This window comes from Galleria mellonella, unplaced genomic scaffold (genome assembly GCF_026898425.1).
Source record: "Galleria mellonella isolate WM207_F2 unplaced genomic scaffold, CSIRO_AGI_GalMel_v1 utg57, whole genome shotgun sequence".
NCBI classification, from domain to species: domain Eukaryota; kingdom Metazoa; phylum Arthropoda; class Insecta; order Lepidoptera; family Pyralidae; genus Galleria; species Galleria mellonella.
The window spans coordinates 9,292,487-9,308,363 of NW_026442119.1; the positions used below are offsets into that span (position 1 = coordinate 9,292,487).

The 15,877-nt window shown below is 32.2% G+C and overlaps 3 protein-coding genes across 5 annotated transcripts; 2 read left to right on the forward strand and 1 right to left on the reverse strand.

Annotated features, from left to right (window-relative positions):
- Nucleotides 1-568: 568 nt before the first annotated feature.
- Nucleotides 569-5,562, reverse strand: LOC113509789 (mucin-5AC-like). Its single transcript, XM_026893214.3, has 3 exons — nucleotides 5,488-5,562; nucleotides 1,720-2,943; nucleotides 569-1,026 (listed from the first exon to the last, which is right to left on the reverse strand). Exons 1-3 carry the CDS (start codon nucleotides 5,525-5,527, stop codon nucleotides 869-871), a joined length of 1,422 nt encoding a protein of 473 aa, XP_026749015.2. The 5' UTR covers nucleotides 5,528-5,562; the 3' UTR covers nucleotides 569-868.
- On the forward strand, nucleotides 4,814-11,305 carry LOC113509853 (acyl-CoA Delta(11) desaturase-like). 3 transcript variants are annotated; one of them, XM_031910785.2, is made up of 5 exons: nucleotides 6,962-7,214; nucleotides 7,332-7,406; nucleotides 8,742-8,946; nucleotides 9,819-10,155; nucleotides 10,682-11,305. In XM_031910785.2, the coding sequence occupies exons 3-5, from the start codon at nucleotides 8,760-8,762 to the stop codon at nucleotides 11,178-11,180; spliced, it is 1,023 nt and encodes a 340-aa protein (XP_031766645.2). In that variant the 5' UTR covers nucleotides 6,962-7,214; nucleotides 7,332-7,406; nucleotides 8,742-8,759; the 3' UTR covers nucleotides 11,181-11,305. The 3 variants fall into 3 exon arrangements, with proteins under 3 accessions (XP_026749081.2, XP_031766645.2, XP_052755309.1); XM_026893280.3 differs by lacking the exons at nucleotides 6,962-7,214; nucleotides 7,332-7,406 and adding an exon at nucleotides 4,814-4,885; XM_052899349.1 differs by lacking the exon at nucleotides 6,962-7,214 and having other exon boundaries at nucleotides 7,221-7,406.
- A 709-nt stretch (nucleotides 11,306-12,014) lies between these two features.
- Nucleotides 12,015-15,767, forward strand: LOC113509849 (uncharacterized). Its single transcript, XM_031910879.2, has 7 exons — nucleotides 12,015-12,194; nucleotides 12,963-13,034; nucleotides 13,222-13,343; nucleotides 13,736-13,892; nucleotides 14,244-14,354; nucleotides 14,718-14,858; nucleotides 15,537-15,767. The coding sequence occupies exons 1-7, from the start codon at nucleotides 12,153-12,155 to the stop codon at nucleotides 15,765-15,767; spliced, it is 876 nt and encodes a 291-aa protein (XP_031766739.2). The 5' UTR covers nucleotides 12,015-12,152.
- The last annotated feature ends 110 nt before the right edge of the window (nucleotides 15,768-15,877 follow it).

Consider the following 15,877-nt stretch of genomic DNA (forward strand, 5'->3'; position numbering starts at 1 on the left):
GGTAAAATAAGATGTTACATATACAAGAGGGTATATAACATGCAGCACTCCGTAGAGGTATGTAAATAATAAACTGTATTTAGTCTCTACATTATATTACATATAATCCGTAAAATAACAAACGTCCGATGCTTGATTCCAACTCATGAACTCGTTAGCCACTTATCTATATATCTATATTATATAGGGCTATCGTATAGATTTATTTAAAACTAGCGGCCTGCCTCGGCTTCGCACGGATGAAATTTTGATACTAAGTACCGCCGCCGACCCTCCATTACATTAGGACATTACATTAGAAACATCAGTGTTTCTCTACTATATTATGCATGTATTATATACATATAAACCTTTCTCTTGAATTACTCTATCTATTAAAAAAAAAAACCGCTTCAAAATCCGTTCCGTGGTTTTATAGATTTAAGCACATATAGGGATGGACAGACAGCGACAGCGACTTTGTTGTATTAATCACTACATAGTATAAAACAATGTCAGCTCTAACGCAACATTAGCGGTGTTGCGTTAGAGCTGACATTATTGTTATTTAATTATTAGATGCACAAGACAGCTTTACAATAAAACATTTAATAATCTTAATACAGACTATATGTATCATGACAAGTTGTACATATTTATATTTATTGTAAGTATATATATTGTTTCTTGTTATATTTGTTATTATATATATTCGTATTTTGTCATAAGACAGAAAGCCACTAGCGCCTGCAACTATCACGATGTAAATCCACCTGCAGATGTTTTGATGGGTCATTTTCTTTTAAATATAGATCGTCGTATACGACTACTTGTTGGCCTTATGCCATAGTCACATTGTCAAAATCGTTAAAATTTATTCTATAATAAACTATTGTTTCGAAACTTCCACTATTGTCTGATCTGCATTACTGACAATGCTGTATTGACTCTTGAGCAATTCGTCTCTTCTGAGTTTGGTATTGCTATTGACTTGCATGATGCGTGTACGCAACCTGCTACATCGGCCGTCCACTAATTTTTCATATGCTGGAATAAAAATAAAAAAAAGAATAAAAGTTAAATATTATCGTTTTAAGAGACTTAAAAGAAGGGGGTTTTTAATTTGTCTTAATTATTTTTTATATAGTCTTTACAAATTTTGATTTTTAGATTCAAAGAAAGTTCAAATGTAACAATATACCATATAAGTTTTTGGTATGTTAATTTAAAAATGTAATTGATTCTTAAGTAATGAATCAGAAAAAACAAACGAAGTTAAACGGAAACACAACGCTAGGCTCGCCCCTATGTTAGCGGAAAGTGGCTAGTTAAGACGTAACATTTATTGATTTGTAATTGATTATTGGTACCTGCATGAATTAAGTAACGAAGGAATATTGTTTTTAACAGTTTGAATTCGGTTCAATGGTTTCATTCAATTAGATTTACCGGTAGTTTCACGCGCTATTTCCAGCACACAATATTATTGCCGTCTGTATGCATTGTTATTCATAAAACTTTCGGTTTACACCGCGGCGTACAGAGCCGGTTATTTCAATATTTTTGGTACTTAAGTACTCTGTTTATTATGTTATTTTTCTATTTCTTTTTTTGCTAAAAGTTTCGTAAGTACACATTATATGTTAATGTTATAACTGTGTATGTAATTTACTCTCATACGATGTTCTATTTCTGAATGTAAATAATTTACAGCAAGAAAAAAAGTAAATAGTTACTTACGAATGTCTTTATAAGAATTATGGCACGCTAAATGACAAATGGAGGGGAATCCTTTCAGTGTATTTGGATCTATTATAAGAGCAGCTAACGGATTAGCGCAAAGTGGATCTTTTCTTCCTTTACAAGAATTCAGGCACCCTTCGTAGGTATTCCTTTTTGGTTTTTTAGTCCTTCTAGTTGTTGGTCTTTTCGTTGTAGTCGCTACGAATTTCACATTGGTAATAGAGCCTTTAGGTGCAACGACACGGATCATAAAATTCGGTGGTATTCTAGTAGTCGGGGTACTATTCAATACCGGCGCTGAAGAAACTATGGTAGGCCTTAAACTTGTTAACGGATTCCTTGTCACGCAAGGGTTTGTGATTGTCGAAACCAGTGTTGTTTGTATTGAAGGATTAACAGGAACAGTAGAGGAAGGAAACGTTGAGGAAATTGTAGAGATACTTGGCGGAAGAGTAGATGGAGTGATTGGAGCATTTATGCTAGGCTGTGATATATTTTGAGTTTCAGGCTGTGGTTGCGATTGCGAAAAGGTCTGAATATTCTGTGGTGCCTGTTGATAAATTACAAAGTAGTTTGGTATTGAGTTTGGTGACTGTGTCGTTGATGGAATCGATATTGTTGGTGGCTCGATTCGTATGGTTTGAGGTGGTAAACTATTAGTATTATCGTTTGATTGGAGTGTGGATTGTTGGTCTTGATTGTTATTGATTATAATGCCACTTGTCTGTGCTTGTGTGACTGTTTGAGGTTCAAACGATGACAAAGTCGAAAGAGTTGGGAGTGAAGAGATGGTTGATAATGTTGAAAGTGTTGAAGAGGTCGAAGGTGTTTGAATAGTAGATGAAGTAAGCGACTGAATAGTAGAAAAGGTTGATGGTGGCGCAGGCGTCGATGTGAATGTTATACTAGGTTCGAGTGTTGATAAAATTGTGCTTGTAACGGTTGGAATTTCAGTGTTATAAGTCTGTGTTCTATTTGGTGGACTCGTCACTGTCGTTTTTGCATTTGTCGATAAATCTGGTATAAAATTAATGTTGTTTGTAATAGGTAGGGGTTGTACAACTATAGGTTTCGTTACTGAAAAAGTAGACGAGTATATCGGCGAATTGTCAGTCGTGAACAGTTCAGAAATGGGCTTTGGTGAATAGCCGTCATTAATAGCGTTGGCCGAGTACCATGTTCCTTGTATCTCTGGTATTTCTGCTCGACATAGTTGTAACACTGAAATCAATATAAAGAATATACTTAATAGAGGTAAATCGTATCTCTAAAGAAGTGTAATAACACCTGATTAGTTATATTCTATGAAGAAATTACAGCTTCAAAGTAGATTAAAAAAAATTCCTACTGTTACCTATGCCATGAATTGTTACAAAGAACTCTTCAACGTACTACCTATTAGGCTCCTCTAATCATTTTGAATCACTTTTTTTCTTGTTAGGTACAAAACTGGTTCTTAAGGGCCGCTTTTTGCAATGTTCCCAGGTCAAACACCTCTCTCTCTCAGACAGTGAAATATCTATTTATCGTTTCAATGATTTCGTTTTATTCTCCATAAACATTATTCAATTTTACCATACTAAAAGGTTTACACTTTCCCTTTTATTTTGTTATATATTACACAAAACTACCTATATTGTCTGATTAATATAATAAAATTGTAACTGGAGGATGTCTATACATAGGAAATATTTAATAAAAAAAAAAAAATGGGAGACATTGATAAGAGCGGTAAAACCCAAAGCAATATTTTTCTCATTCTGTTTGTTGCCGCATCACGCAAAAGCTACTGCACTTATTTATGTTTTATCTTGATAGCTAATTGGATGTGTTTGTTTATTTTCGAAATCCATACGTACGAAGTTACGGGTAACAGCTAGTAATCATATGAAATTATTATTAGTTTGTATTGCTTCACATTATATAATTTTTAAAAACTTTCATATTATATCTTCAAAATAAATTATTTGCAATGTATGTATTCAAGGTGCAAAGAATTTTGCATAGAAATTGGTAAGTACATAGATATTCCAGTACAACTCGCGTTTAAAGGTTCTGCGTGACAGCTATAATTTCCATTTTGCACGAAATATCCAGATTATAACTAGATAATTTGGATGAAGATGGAAAATCCGAAATTATTTAATTGCTAATTATTTGAACTGTATGTAAGGTCGCAATATAAATATAATTAACGTAACATCCTGTTTGTCATAAACGTGACATTCCAATAAATATAGTAAATATGAATGTTTATGACGATGGGTAGGTAGCCATCCACCTGTTAACAACAACATTCATATGTTTGTTAATTTTTCACGCATAAACTACTGAACAGATTTTAGTGAATATTGGTTCATGGATAAATAGCACAGATAATATAATACTATATTAGGTCAAGCTAAGGTATTTTTTTCTTTACACAGACAGCCGCAAGTTGTGGATTGCTGCCAATATTAATCAATTATTCGACTAGTTACGGCTGATTAGGTATATTTTTTTAGCAACTAATCCGTCTGGATATTGCATAGACAGTAAGTCTACATTTCACAGAATTTCCTCAATGAACCCTAAAATGTTTTTACGATGCAATTTATGTATGTAATTGTGGAACTATGATTGTTATAAGTAACACATTTCTGTATGCAATACATGCATATAAATAGGTAGTTTTCGAATTTAGAATTTAAAATTGTAAGTACCAATTATGTGTTACTGGGGGGGAGGGGGGAGAGGGGAATGTTAATAAAAGGGATTATTATTCAATTGATTATATAAGAAAGAAAAATTCGTGTAAAATTAACCATTGATAATACAAAATATAAATTAACCTTTGAATATGAAATATAGCGACGAAATTGGTTAAGTATATGTTATTATTACACTTTTTTTATGGAAGAGTATTATTCAATATGTTATAATAATATATCGTATTAATATGTTATAATGATATTTATACTTTAATATATGTACATATTAATAATAATACAAATCTCTACTAAATGCTAACAACACGACTATTAATATAAAAACTAAAGTGATCACTAGTCCTTATTGGAATTGTCATTTCATTTGTCGACTATTGCTTGTTGTGAACGTAACATTCTATATACCAAATTATTTAATATTGTTTATTATTATCAGTGTTGTTCAACAGTGGAGAGTAAGTAAATTTATATTGACACAAAATTTTTGGCGTTGGCCAAATTTAAGCTGACAACTTGGTAAATTAAAAAAGCCGACTCTTACCTAATATGATTCATTACTTACTAGCTTACCCGCTGAAATTTGTATCGCCTAATAATTATCTCTGCGTGAATCTTTTCGATATTTTAAAAGTTATTCTGCTATTCGGGATGGAGATAAATTCAACAAATTATAGATTACCAAAATCTGTCCAGCCATTCTGGTGTTGTAACTCCAGAACGGCTGGTGTAACTAACCCGACTTTATTTTATTTATATAGATGTATAATAAGACTACCGACTATACGACATTGACAACAACGTCGATAACAATTTCGTACAAACGAAGGAAGATCCTTCAGGCACATTAGCGTTGAAAGAATTATCTTGTTTTTGTTATGGTTTGAAAAGATGAGGCTTAATTTATCTCAATAAAATTCAATAATATATTAAGCAAACAAATAGATAACTGTATGCGATACACGATTTTATGACTACGATTACAAATTTTTAATGGTTATACACCATACACACACATCCAACCAGAAACCCAGTTGTAACAAATACTATAAACACTCACCTGTTATAACAACGAGCGATTGCAGGGTTACGTGTGCCATGACTGTGGTACACTGGCGGAGTGTGGACACGACTGACCGATCCAGGTCTAGTGGGGAGCGGGTTCACAAGCTCACCGTGTAGTTTTTTTATTCCCTGTACTTACCAAACACGTTAGTGTAATATTTGGTGTTGCGCGCATTCGCATAATCAAGGTGAAGGGAGACATGCTAACAAATCATCGCTATAAACGATGATTTAGTTCACAAATGAGCTAATCTTTTTCAAATTTTGATCAAAATCGTCTTTATTGAAGTAGTCTTTTAAATCGTTATGTTTTTTATTTCTACTGCAGGGTTCAGAAAACTGGTACATTTAATACGCAGGGCGCATTAAGTGCGCCCTGCGTATTAAATGTACTATTTCTAAAATTACTTGGTCTTTAAAAAACCCGTGCATAATCGACTAACACCTTGTACGTTTGTCATTCCAGTAATCTTTTAGTGTTTTTGTGTGTGTGTATAGACTTTTTTTTTATAAAAATTTAAACCTTATTAAAAGGTTAATTAAAAATATCCTTCGGTATCTTTTTGTAACATTTAACGCCTATTCCTATAAAAGACCTATTACCTTTTTCCAAATGATACATCAGAACAGTAAGTTTGTATTTGTATCTAGTGTTAAGATTATTGAGATCGCTATTTTTAAGAAACAGTTGAAGACTCTTGTGTATATACAAAATATACGCAAGTATATGAATTGTGTAGCTACAGTGACAATATTTGCTTCTTTAAATTTCTCTCTTTGTTAATTTGCCAGAGGGAGACTGTACAAAAGTCGATTGCTTGAGTACCTCTGTCCCATTCGTGTTTCTACCGTGAAGCAGTTGTGTTTGCATGGCTGTGTTTCGGTTTGAAGGGTGGGATATGGCGTGAATTTACAGGGTACAGAGGAATAACACCCGAGTCCTTAGGAATGGCAACGCATGGGGAGTATCATGGGCGAAACAGTATACTCTGTTATATCCATGGCACTGCTCATGTTTATAGGCGACGGTTACCACTTTCCATCAGGTGGACCGTCAGCTTGTTTGCTATTCTAAGTTGTATAAAAAAAATAGTTATATTTGCTGCATTCCTCGCGTTTATCAGTATTAAGTTTATCTTATGTGTGATAGAGAATTATCCAGTCGTCTACCAAACTTCAATCAAATCTGTTTAATCTCTTTAAATGCCGTTTAAGTGTGATTTAGTAACAAACATCCAAAAATTTTTAGTTACAAACTTTCATATTTATAATATTAAAGCATAGAAAAATATTTTTTTTTCTATAGAAATTTAATTATTAGTATGATTTGGACGATAGTAAAATTAGTTGTATTCAGCAGTTTTATCTATATTTGCTTCAAATCGCCTTTAAGGACGTCGCTCTAGTCTCGCAGTGCCAAAGTAAATAAACTACCTACATGAAGAATAGGGAAGCTGAAAGTATTACATATTTATCGTGATTAAATTAGGAATGGACTGATGTTATATTTCAATGTATTTACTCGGTGAGTACAAATAACCAGTAACCAAAAAAGAAATCTTTTCGAGTAGTGATCATTTACAGACAAACGCAGTGCAGAACGATCACCAAGTATATAGAGTTACGACCTTACATTAAAATGTTTTTTTGCATGTAGGTACTTAGGAAATATATGTCACAGTAGCATCATAGCGCATACCGTCATGTATACTTAAATTGCGGGTTAGTTTATATTAATCATACCATGTTTTGAGATTCCATCATTAAGGATAGTTCTGTTTAAATTTAGAGTATAAACAATCTATTCCTTATTCTCAATTAATTAATCTTTACTTGCAGTTGGTTTGGTCGATATTGTTGTGATTTCAGAAGATTATCTGTTGAACATTTTAAGGAATTCATTTGAAACAAAAGGTTAGTTGAATACTATATATATATATATATATATATATATATATATATATATATATATTTGTATTTATTAAAAGGAAAGTAGAATTTTATGTGTATTTGGAGAAGCAATACTTTCAGAATTTATAGAAGTATTGCCGCATCCATACTTAGTTAAAATTAGATTAGTTTTTTAATTTTAATACATAGCATTAGCTTTTTGCCCGCTACTTCGTACACGTGAATTTCAGAGATAGTAAAACCAATGAAATAGACCACTCCTAGATGGTCTATGTAGATTATACATATGTAGTGTCCGGTTCGTCCGTGACACCGTGTGAATAAAAATACTATTAAATATTCAAACAAACAAACAAAGCCTTTTTATATTTCTTAAAAAAATGCTTTTTTACTTGTTTTACAAAACCACTTAATAATATAATAATTAACCAACAACTAAAATTAATTTCGTTCTATCATAGATTTATTATTTTTTTTTTGCCATAGATTCAATATTCATTCTTACCATAGATAAATAAATAAATAAATAATATAAAATAAAAAAATAAATTATCTGTCTATTATGAACTGTTTTTTAAATATACATCAACATACCCCGATTTTTAAATTAGACTTTCAGGAATACATCTGTGGAAACTTAATTTTTTCGGTGTAGTAGTTTTGCGTGATGCCTGAACAAACATTCGTTTTAACATTTATTGCTCTTATTAAGATTTCTCATATTATTTATTTTATTTTTTTAAATATTTTCTATGTACAGACACCGTTTAGTTGCAATTTTATTATATTAATATGAGTAGTAGGACTATATTAATAGATATTGAAAATCTTTTCAGTTGCAATTCTTTGTACTGTGTTCGCCCCTTATCCAATATTAGTGGGTAATCACACATTTTTTTCATCAATTTTGTGGTTAAATGTCATCAATGGATATTACAATACCACTTGTTCCGTGAACACCTGGCAGAGCGCCCGTGAGCGCCTTCTCAACTGTTTCAAACAAAGTGTGAACGTTTCACAATACTAACAGCCTTTCGGAAGCCGCGCTTACCGCGTTCGGTACAAATAAGAATATTCTCCTGTCCATCATTGAGAGGCTGCTACTCCAAACTGCTTGTAAATCGTCGTGCATGTTTACTAGCAGTGCTTCGTACATCCTTGGTGAACGTGAGCCCTAAGTTAGGTGGAGCTTCTATTAAACTGATTTTAACGAGGATCATATAGATACACTTATTTAATACATATATACAGTCCACATATCCATTCGAACTAGTTACCTTCAAACTACCTCAGTGCAACGATCGCACATACTGTATACGGAAATATTTATATTTACAGCATACCTCAAACTTGAACATGGAACCTAAAAAAGCGCTAAAGTATGGCGTTTTGAATGAAGGCCAAAGCAATCTAAAGGATTTGGAGCCGAGAGAATATAAAATAGTGTATCATAACTTATTAACATTTGGTTATTGGCATCTAGCTGGGATATATGGATTATATCTTTGCTTCACTTCGGCAAAATGGGCTACTATTATATTATGTAAGAATTTATGTATGATTTCCCAAGTATAACTTTAACTTCAATTTTGTCCCACTTGATATATTAACTTCAATTTTGTAAATGAAGTAGATAATTAAACCAGAGGGAGACTTTGTACAAAAGTCGATTGCTTGGTTACCTCTGTCCCATTCGTGTTTTAACCGTGAAGCAGTTGTGTTTGCATGGCTGTGTTTCGGTTTGAAGGGTGGGATATGGCGTGAAATTACTGGGTACAGAGGAATAACACCTGAGTCTTCAAGAATGGCAACGCATGGTATCATGGGCGAAACAGTATACTCTGTTATGTCCATGGTACTGCTCATGTCTATAGGCGACGGTTACCACTTTCCATCAGGTGGATCGTCAGCTTGTTTGCCATTCTAAGTTGTATAAAAAAAAAATTAAGCCAATATATGGCTTAATCTCTCAATAGTATTGATCATCATTGATTCATAATTATATAGCGAAGATTGTAAAAATAAACACATTTACATAAGGAAAAGTAGAACCTTGTTCTAGGAATCAGCCGGAAAATTACATTTGTTTTCATTTATTATCTACTTATTCTGTCTTTGTGCTTGTGTGCTTAAAATAGCATGAACCGTATTTTTTTATGTAACTTAGAGTGACAAACACTTTCCATCCATCCATTCCAAGTAGTATGTAGTAGTATGGTAATATTTGTCAGTCTAGGATAATTCTAGGATAATTGATGATGATGTCCAACACATTTAATTCAAATCTAGAGATTGCTCTAATTCAAATCTTTAGAGCAAGCCCGATTGTGCGACTAACAAACATTTAAATATCTTTATGAATTTTAGTCTTTTTAATGTTTAGAATTCAAAATAGAATTTTCTCTCCATTTGCAGCTATATTCACATACATGGCGGCCGAAATAGGTGTTACGGCTGGGGCACACCGTTTATGGGCACACAAGACGTATAAAGCTAAACTGCCACTGCAAATATTTCTCATGGTCTTAAACTCTATAGCATTCCAAAATACAGCACTGCACTGGGCCAGAGACCATAGATTACACCATAAATATACTGACACAGACATCGACCCGCACAATGCCAAAAGAGGTTTCTTTTATTCTCATGTGGGATGGCTGTTGGTGAAGAAATTACCAAAAGTTAAGGACTATGGTAGACAGATAGACATGATAGATTTAAACAACAATCCAGTATTGAGATTCCAGAAAAAGTATGTACTACATATGCTGTGCACCCGTGGTTGCGTTTTTATTTAAAGGGTGAAGATATGCTAGTAAAATTATAGAGTATCGAGATATATTATTGGCGTCATAGTATCTTCTGTGATGTCCACGGTGCAGTCCAGTCTATAGGCGATGGTTATGATTTTTTATCAGGCGCCATATATTGTTTGCCATTTAAAGTTGCATGGTAAATATATCTGATGATTGCAGACTAGATGGGAAGAACTCAATATATAGATATTCTATATATTGAGTTCTTCTGAACATTGATGATCCCCCATTGCGATATCGCTCATACTGGTCGGATATCTATACTAATTATGAGCGGGTTCTTTTCTTTACTATATATTGAATAACTGTTATCTAATATATCTGTTATTGGGTCAATATATGTATAGATATTGTAACTACAATATATAGATAATGCTATATATTAACCACCCTTACTGATAACTTTGTGCAGTTAATATATAATAGGGTTTGATAATAATTATATTCATCTTTATTTTTCAGGTACGCTATACCGTTTATTGGTTTAGTCTGTTTCATTATTCCAACTCTAATACCCATGTATTTTTGGGGAGAAAGTTTGAACAACGCATGGCATCTTTGTATGCTACGTTATATCAGTAATTTGAATGCAACTTTTCTCGTAAACAGTGCAGCTCATATGTGGGGGTACAAGCCTTACGATAAGGGTATACTTTCAACTCAAAACTTGCCCGTCTCTCTAGCTACTTTTGGTGAAGGTTTCCATAACTATCACCATGTATTTCCATGGGATTATCGTGCATCTGAACTTGGAAATAATAAGCTGAACTTAACGACGAAGTTTATTGACTTTTTTGCTTGGATCGGATGGGCGTATGACTTGAAAACTGTCCCTAAAGATATGATTATGAGAAGAGCTAAGAGAACAGGAGATGGCACTAATCTTTGGGGTTGGGAGGATAATGATATATCAGAAGAGGATAAAAATACTACTATTATACTTTACGAAAAGAAGAAATAATCAATTTACATGTTTTACGTTGAACGTCTTGTGTATATTGAAAATTTATATAAATTTTTCATTGAAATTAAACATAATTACGAAGTTTGTAGTAATGTTTTAAAATTAAATAGAAATAAAATTTTGTGGTAAGAAATTTTTTAACTTATGCCCTCTAAAGTACTAAAATTGCAAATAATTTAAAGGAGTATTTTTCCATAAGGATATTAACCTATTACCATTCTAAATCTGGCAAAGCGGTTTGGTATAAGGTTTTATTTAGTTTTTTTTTTTGGGCATTGATAATAAAATAGTAATGTCTAATACACTGGCAAATGAAGTAGGTTTTCCAAATACTCTTCTATGTAGTTCATAAATTATTTAGTAGTATCCAATACATTGCAAGTTGCGACAGAATGCTTACCTACTATGTATTAGGTTAGATGCTTGAAACTACTCCTAATTAATTGCATTAGCTAATACTAATAAAGCCTTTAGTAATTTTATAAATGTAAATGCGACTTATTTGTTTGTTTGTTTGTTACATTTTGGTGTTACAACTCTACTCAGTAGTAGTAGGTATACATTTATATCTATATAGTATTTTTAAAATCTTTTTTATTTAGAGGCTTTTATGCTGAAGATGATATCCAGAGATGGAGGACATAGGCTATTTTTATATTGGTTAACGTATCCCAACCTTGTTATTAAATCCCAATCTTATCTGTATAAAAGTCATAACTTAAAACTAATTTTGTTTCAAAAAGGTTCCTTGTACTCGAAGAATATAAAAAAAAGAGTATTTCGAACTATTTTATAAATTTCATGTCTTTGACATTAATTAAGGATTAATGACGTCCCAGTCAAGGTTCTGATTTATTGAGATTTAATAATAAAAATAAAACTAATGTGTTTGTAGCGTATATTAATCAGGCTGAAAAAATTGCTAAGGTGTTTATTAATTTTAAACATAATATCGTGTTATTATGTTTAATGTTTATAGTAATAACCTTAGGTGACAATATAACTCACAAGGTAAGATTTGTTTTAAATATAATTATGTTGGGGTAAAGGGATTGTTAGTAATGGAGGAGGTCGACCTTGTTGGGTATATTGCTAGCAATGGGATTCTCAGTCTCCATTACTAACAATCCCTTTCCCCCCAGTAATGGGGAAGTTAGTCTCCATTGCTATCAGTATAACTTATCAGATCGACCTTCACGTGGTCCCCCTGGAAACCATTGTACCGAATACCAGGTGTATTCGTCACGATGGGCTAACTGATCTGTCTTTTCATTCTTACCAATGAACCCTTATTAGTGCCCCGCCAGTGTATACCGACAGAGCAGGCGGGGTACCAATCCATTATCATCCATTAAAAAAACCCTCCTGCCAAGCGTGGCAACTACTGGCAAAACTGTGAGATCTATGTTTAGTAGGGGATAGTGAAGGTGATGGGGGATGATGATGATGATAGATCATCGACCGAGACGAAATCCTATATCGTTCTCCATCACATGTACAACGTATATACCAAATTTCATGGTGATTTGTTAAGCCGTTAAGGCGCTGTGATGATTTCCCTAATGATAAGATAATTTTTCGTACCTTTATGTATATTGTTTGATCTGTACTTTATGCCACTATTTTTCACTTGAATTTTCCAATTGTATTTTCATATCTTTGTTGCAATAAAGACTTTAAGAGGTTTTATTATCTCATAATGCCTTAACGCAGCTTAAAAAAACATTTTTGACATTTATAATATTAGTAAAGATCATACATATTAGTAACTTGTTTCAGTCATCCCATATAAAGTTAAATGTTCTTGTATCTAACGGAAATGAAGTCAAGTTAGGAGAACTTAAGCATCACGTAAGTTTATCAGACTTAACTATTATGCCACAAAATATATGATAATTTGTATAATTATAATAGGGATAAATTTTCTGAATTAAGCATTAGATGTATATAATTTCTAATATACACTATTATAGTATCGGTACATCATATTCCTTTAAGCCAATGCTTTTCATCTCAGTTTTTTTTTCCTCCACTACAGGTGTTCATTTTCAAATTATATGATAAATGGCGTCTGTTATACAGAGCTTATTGTTCTGGGAGTATAATTACAAAGGATAGAGTACTTACATCAGCACACTGTTTTTACACGAACAGAAAAAAGTAAGTTTAATAATAATGATAAATATATATATATATATATATATAATAAGAATAGATACTTTATGATTGAATTAATTTGCATAAAATTTACAAAGATAGATCATAACCATGATTAATAATATCTAGAATATTTTTCTTTTTAATTCATGCAGAATTTTGCAAGAGAGAAGAATCAGGTTTGCATTAGTTTTAATTATATATCCAAGTTTTGTAAACTATGGATTACTCATATTGTATTAATGTGGACAAAGACGTAGGTTATAGCTTCATTCGATTATATTTTTTTACCAAAATCGAATCAGAAGTTTAATTTTTAAATCAAAATTACTGGTGTTGCCACAATTGAAAGCGGTTTTTTGTGAAACAAAATTTTAATATACCATAATTTTCAGGTTTAAACATAACTTGAATTCGCTTAAAGTAGTAGCCGGTGCATTGCATACTAATCTTAAACATTCTACTTACGATGACACACAACAATGGAGGAGAATAGATCATGTGTACTCACAGAAATATTACAGGTTTCCAGCGTTCAATCTTGCTGTTTTGGTTAGTTAATTATTTCAATTGACTTCAAAAAGAAAGAGTTTCTCAATGCGGTTGTATTTTTTTACGTTTATTTTCATTAGTTAAAAACCGATTTTAAAAAATTCCTTTTTTCCGGAAAGGATATAAGTAGATACTTATTGATTGACCCAATAAAATTTTTTCAATGATTCAGTAGTTCAGTTTTAAGATCAAAATAATTACTTTATGTCATAATTTGAAGTCTTTTTTTGTAAGACACAATCTTTATTATTATTTTTTTTTTGTGGAGCTCTTTAATTATTATTGAACGCTCAGCATTAAGTAAAAAAACAATATCCAAATCGTTGTAAATATTTAGATATCTGATTTTAGGAAACAAATAAACCTTGGATTTTTAATCAATTTGTTGATATGATACCGTATGCGTCCAAAGATTACGATTTCAATGGTGTTTGCACTGCTACAATCGTCAAGGCTACAAAGGTTTCCTTTTTTCCCCAATTAATTTTTTCTTTTATTTTAAAATAGCTTACATATTATATATATGAATTAGAACTCGATTTTTTAAAGTAAAAAAAACGCATTGGCGCCAAAAGAAATTCGTTGTTCTGATGTGTCACTGCAAATAACGTGATCTGTTTTTCTGTGGGTAACCTAATCACTTTATGTAAACCAATAATTTTGCCGCAAAAACGTAACTAACAGATCTCACTCATATCATACTTTACGTTTTATTTAAAAAAAAAATTGTCTTCTTGTAACAATAATGTCAACAATGTAATATGCATCGGAAATATTTGTATATTTTCTATTTACATATGAAAATAAATAATATTGTTTTTACAGAGTTGGTCGGATAGCAAATATTTATTTACAGAAGAGTTTCGGATAATCCCTCGTAAAGACTGCCAGCGGATTCTTTTGCGTTCCTGCAGACTATACTATTGTACAGATTATGATAGCAATAAACTGACTTATCAGTCATCCGTTAGTAAAGACATTAGTGTTATATTAATTCTAGTACTCCTTATTTTTAATCTTATAATAATAAAGCGAGAACGGAACGCACTGTTGTTTACGCAACCCAGAACTACCAAAAAAAATTATACTATGTACTTTGCAGAGAAAGGTTTTACCAACTTTATGTTCGAAGCACAAATAAGTGCTACTCCTAAATACAGTAATGCGGATATACAGTAATTTGAAGATAAAGCTAAAAAGAGGATGTTAGAGTCTTTATTTTAATAGATGAAGAGTTTTACAGGTGTGTCTTCATAGGTATTCAAAGTTTTTATAAGTGTCGGCAACACGTTGAAAAATCTTTGGTATTGTAAAAGTTCAGGAATTGCGAAGTGGCCTTTTTTTTAACATAAATGTGCAAATTAGCATGCGGCTTGTTGGTAAATGACTACCACCGCCCATGAGTATCCGCAACACCGGAGTAGTCGCAAATATGCTGCCCATCTTTTAAAAATGAATATCATCTTTTCTTGAAGTTTACAATGACGTTTACCATCAGGCAGGCTGTTTGTTTCATTTTCATGTTCAATTAATAAAATGAATCTAGATTTTTGAAAGTTCTTTAAAGTAAACAGTAATCCTATACGATTCATATCAATTATAATAGACTTTTAAGTTTATTTAATTTCAGTTAATTTCTTCCAGGAGACAGAAGGTGGCGGGCTTGTCTGTCATGGTACCGGGGACCCAGAAGAAAAAGATGAAAAACGAGGGATCCTGGTTGGTGTGACGTCATTCATACATATTCGGTTACCTTCTTTGCATTCCAGAATCGGTCTTTTCCATAAATGGGTCACGGATGGTGGGGCTATAAAATGTATAGGTAGTAAAAGAATTTTGATTGCATGTCTTTTAATATATTTGTATTATAAGTAGCTGGATTGGTCTTATCTGAACATTATATTATACATTGAACGCGTACAATCACGATGATTACTTTTTTCATTATTCAAAATTAGTTGTCTCTCGCGGTTTCGTCCACGTGA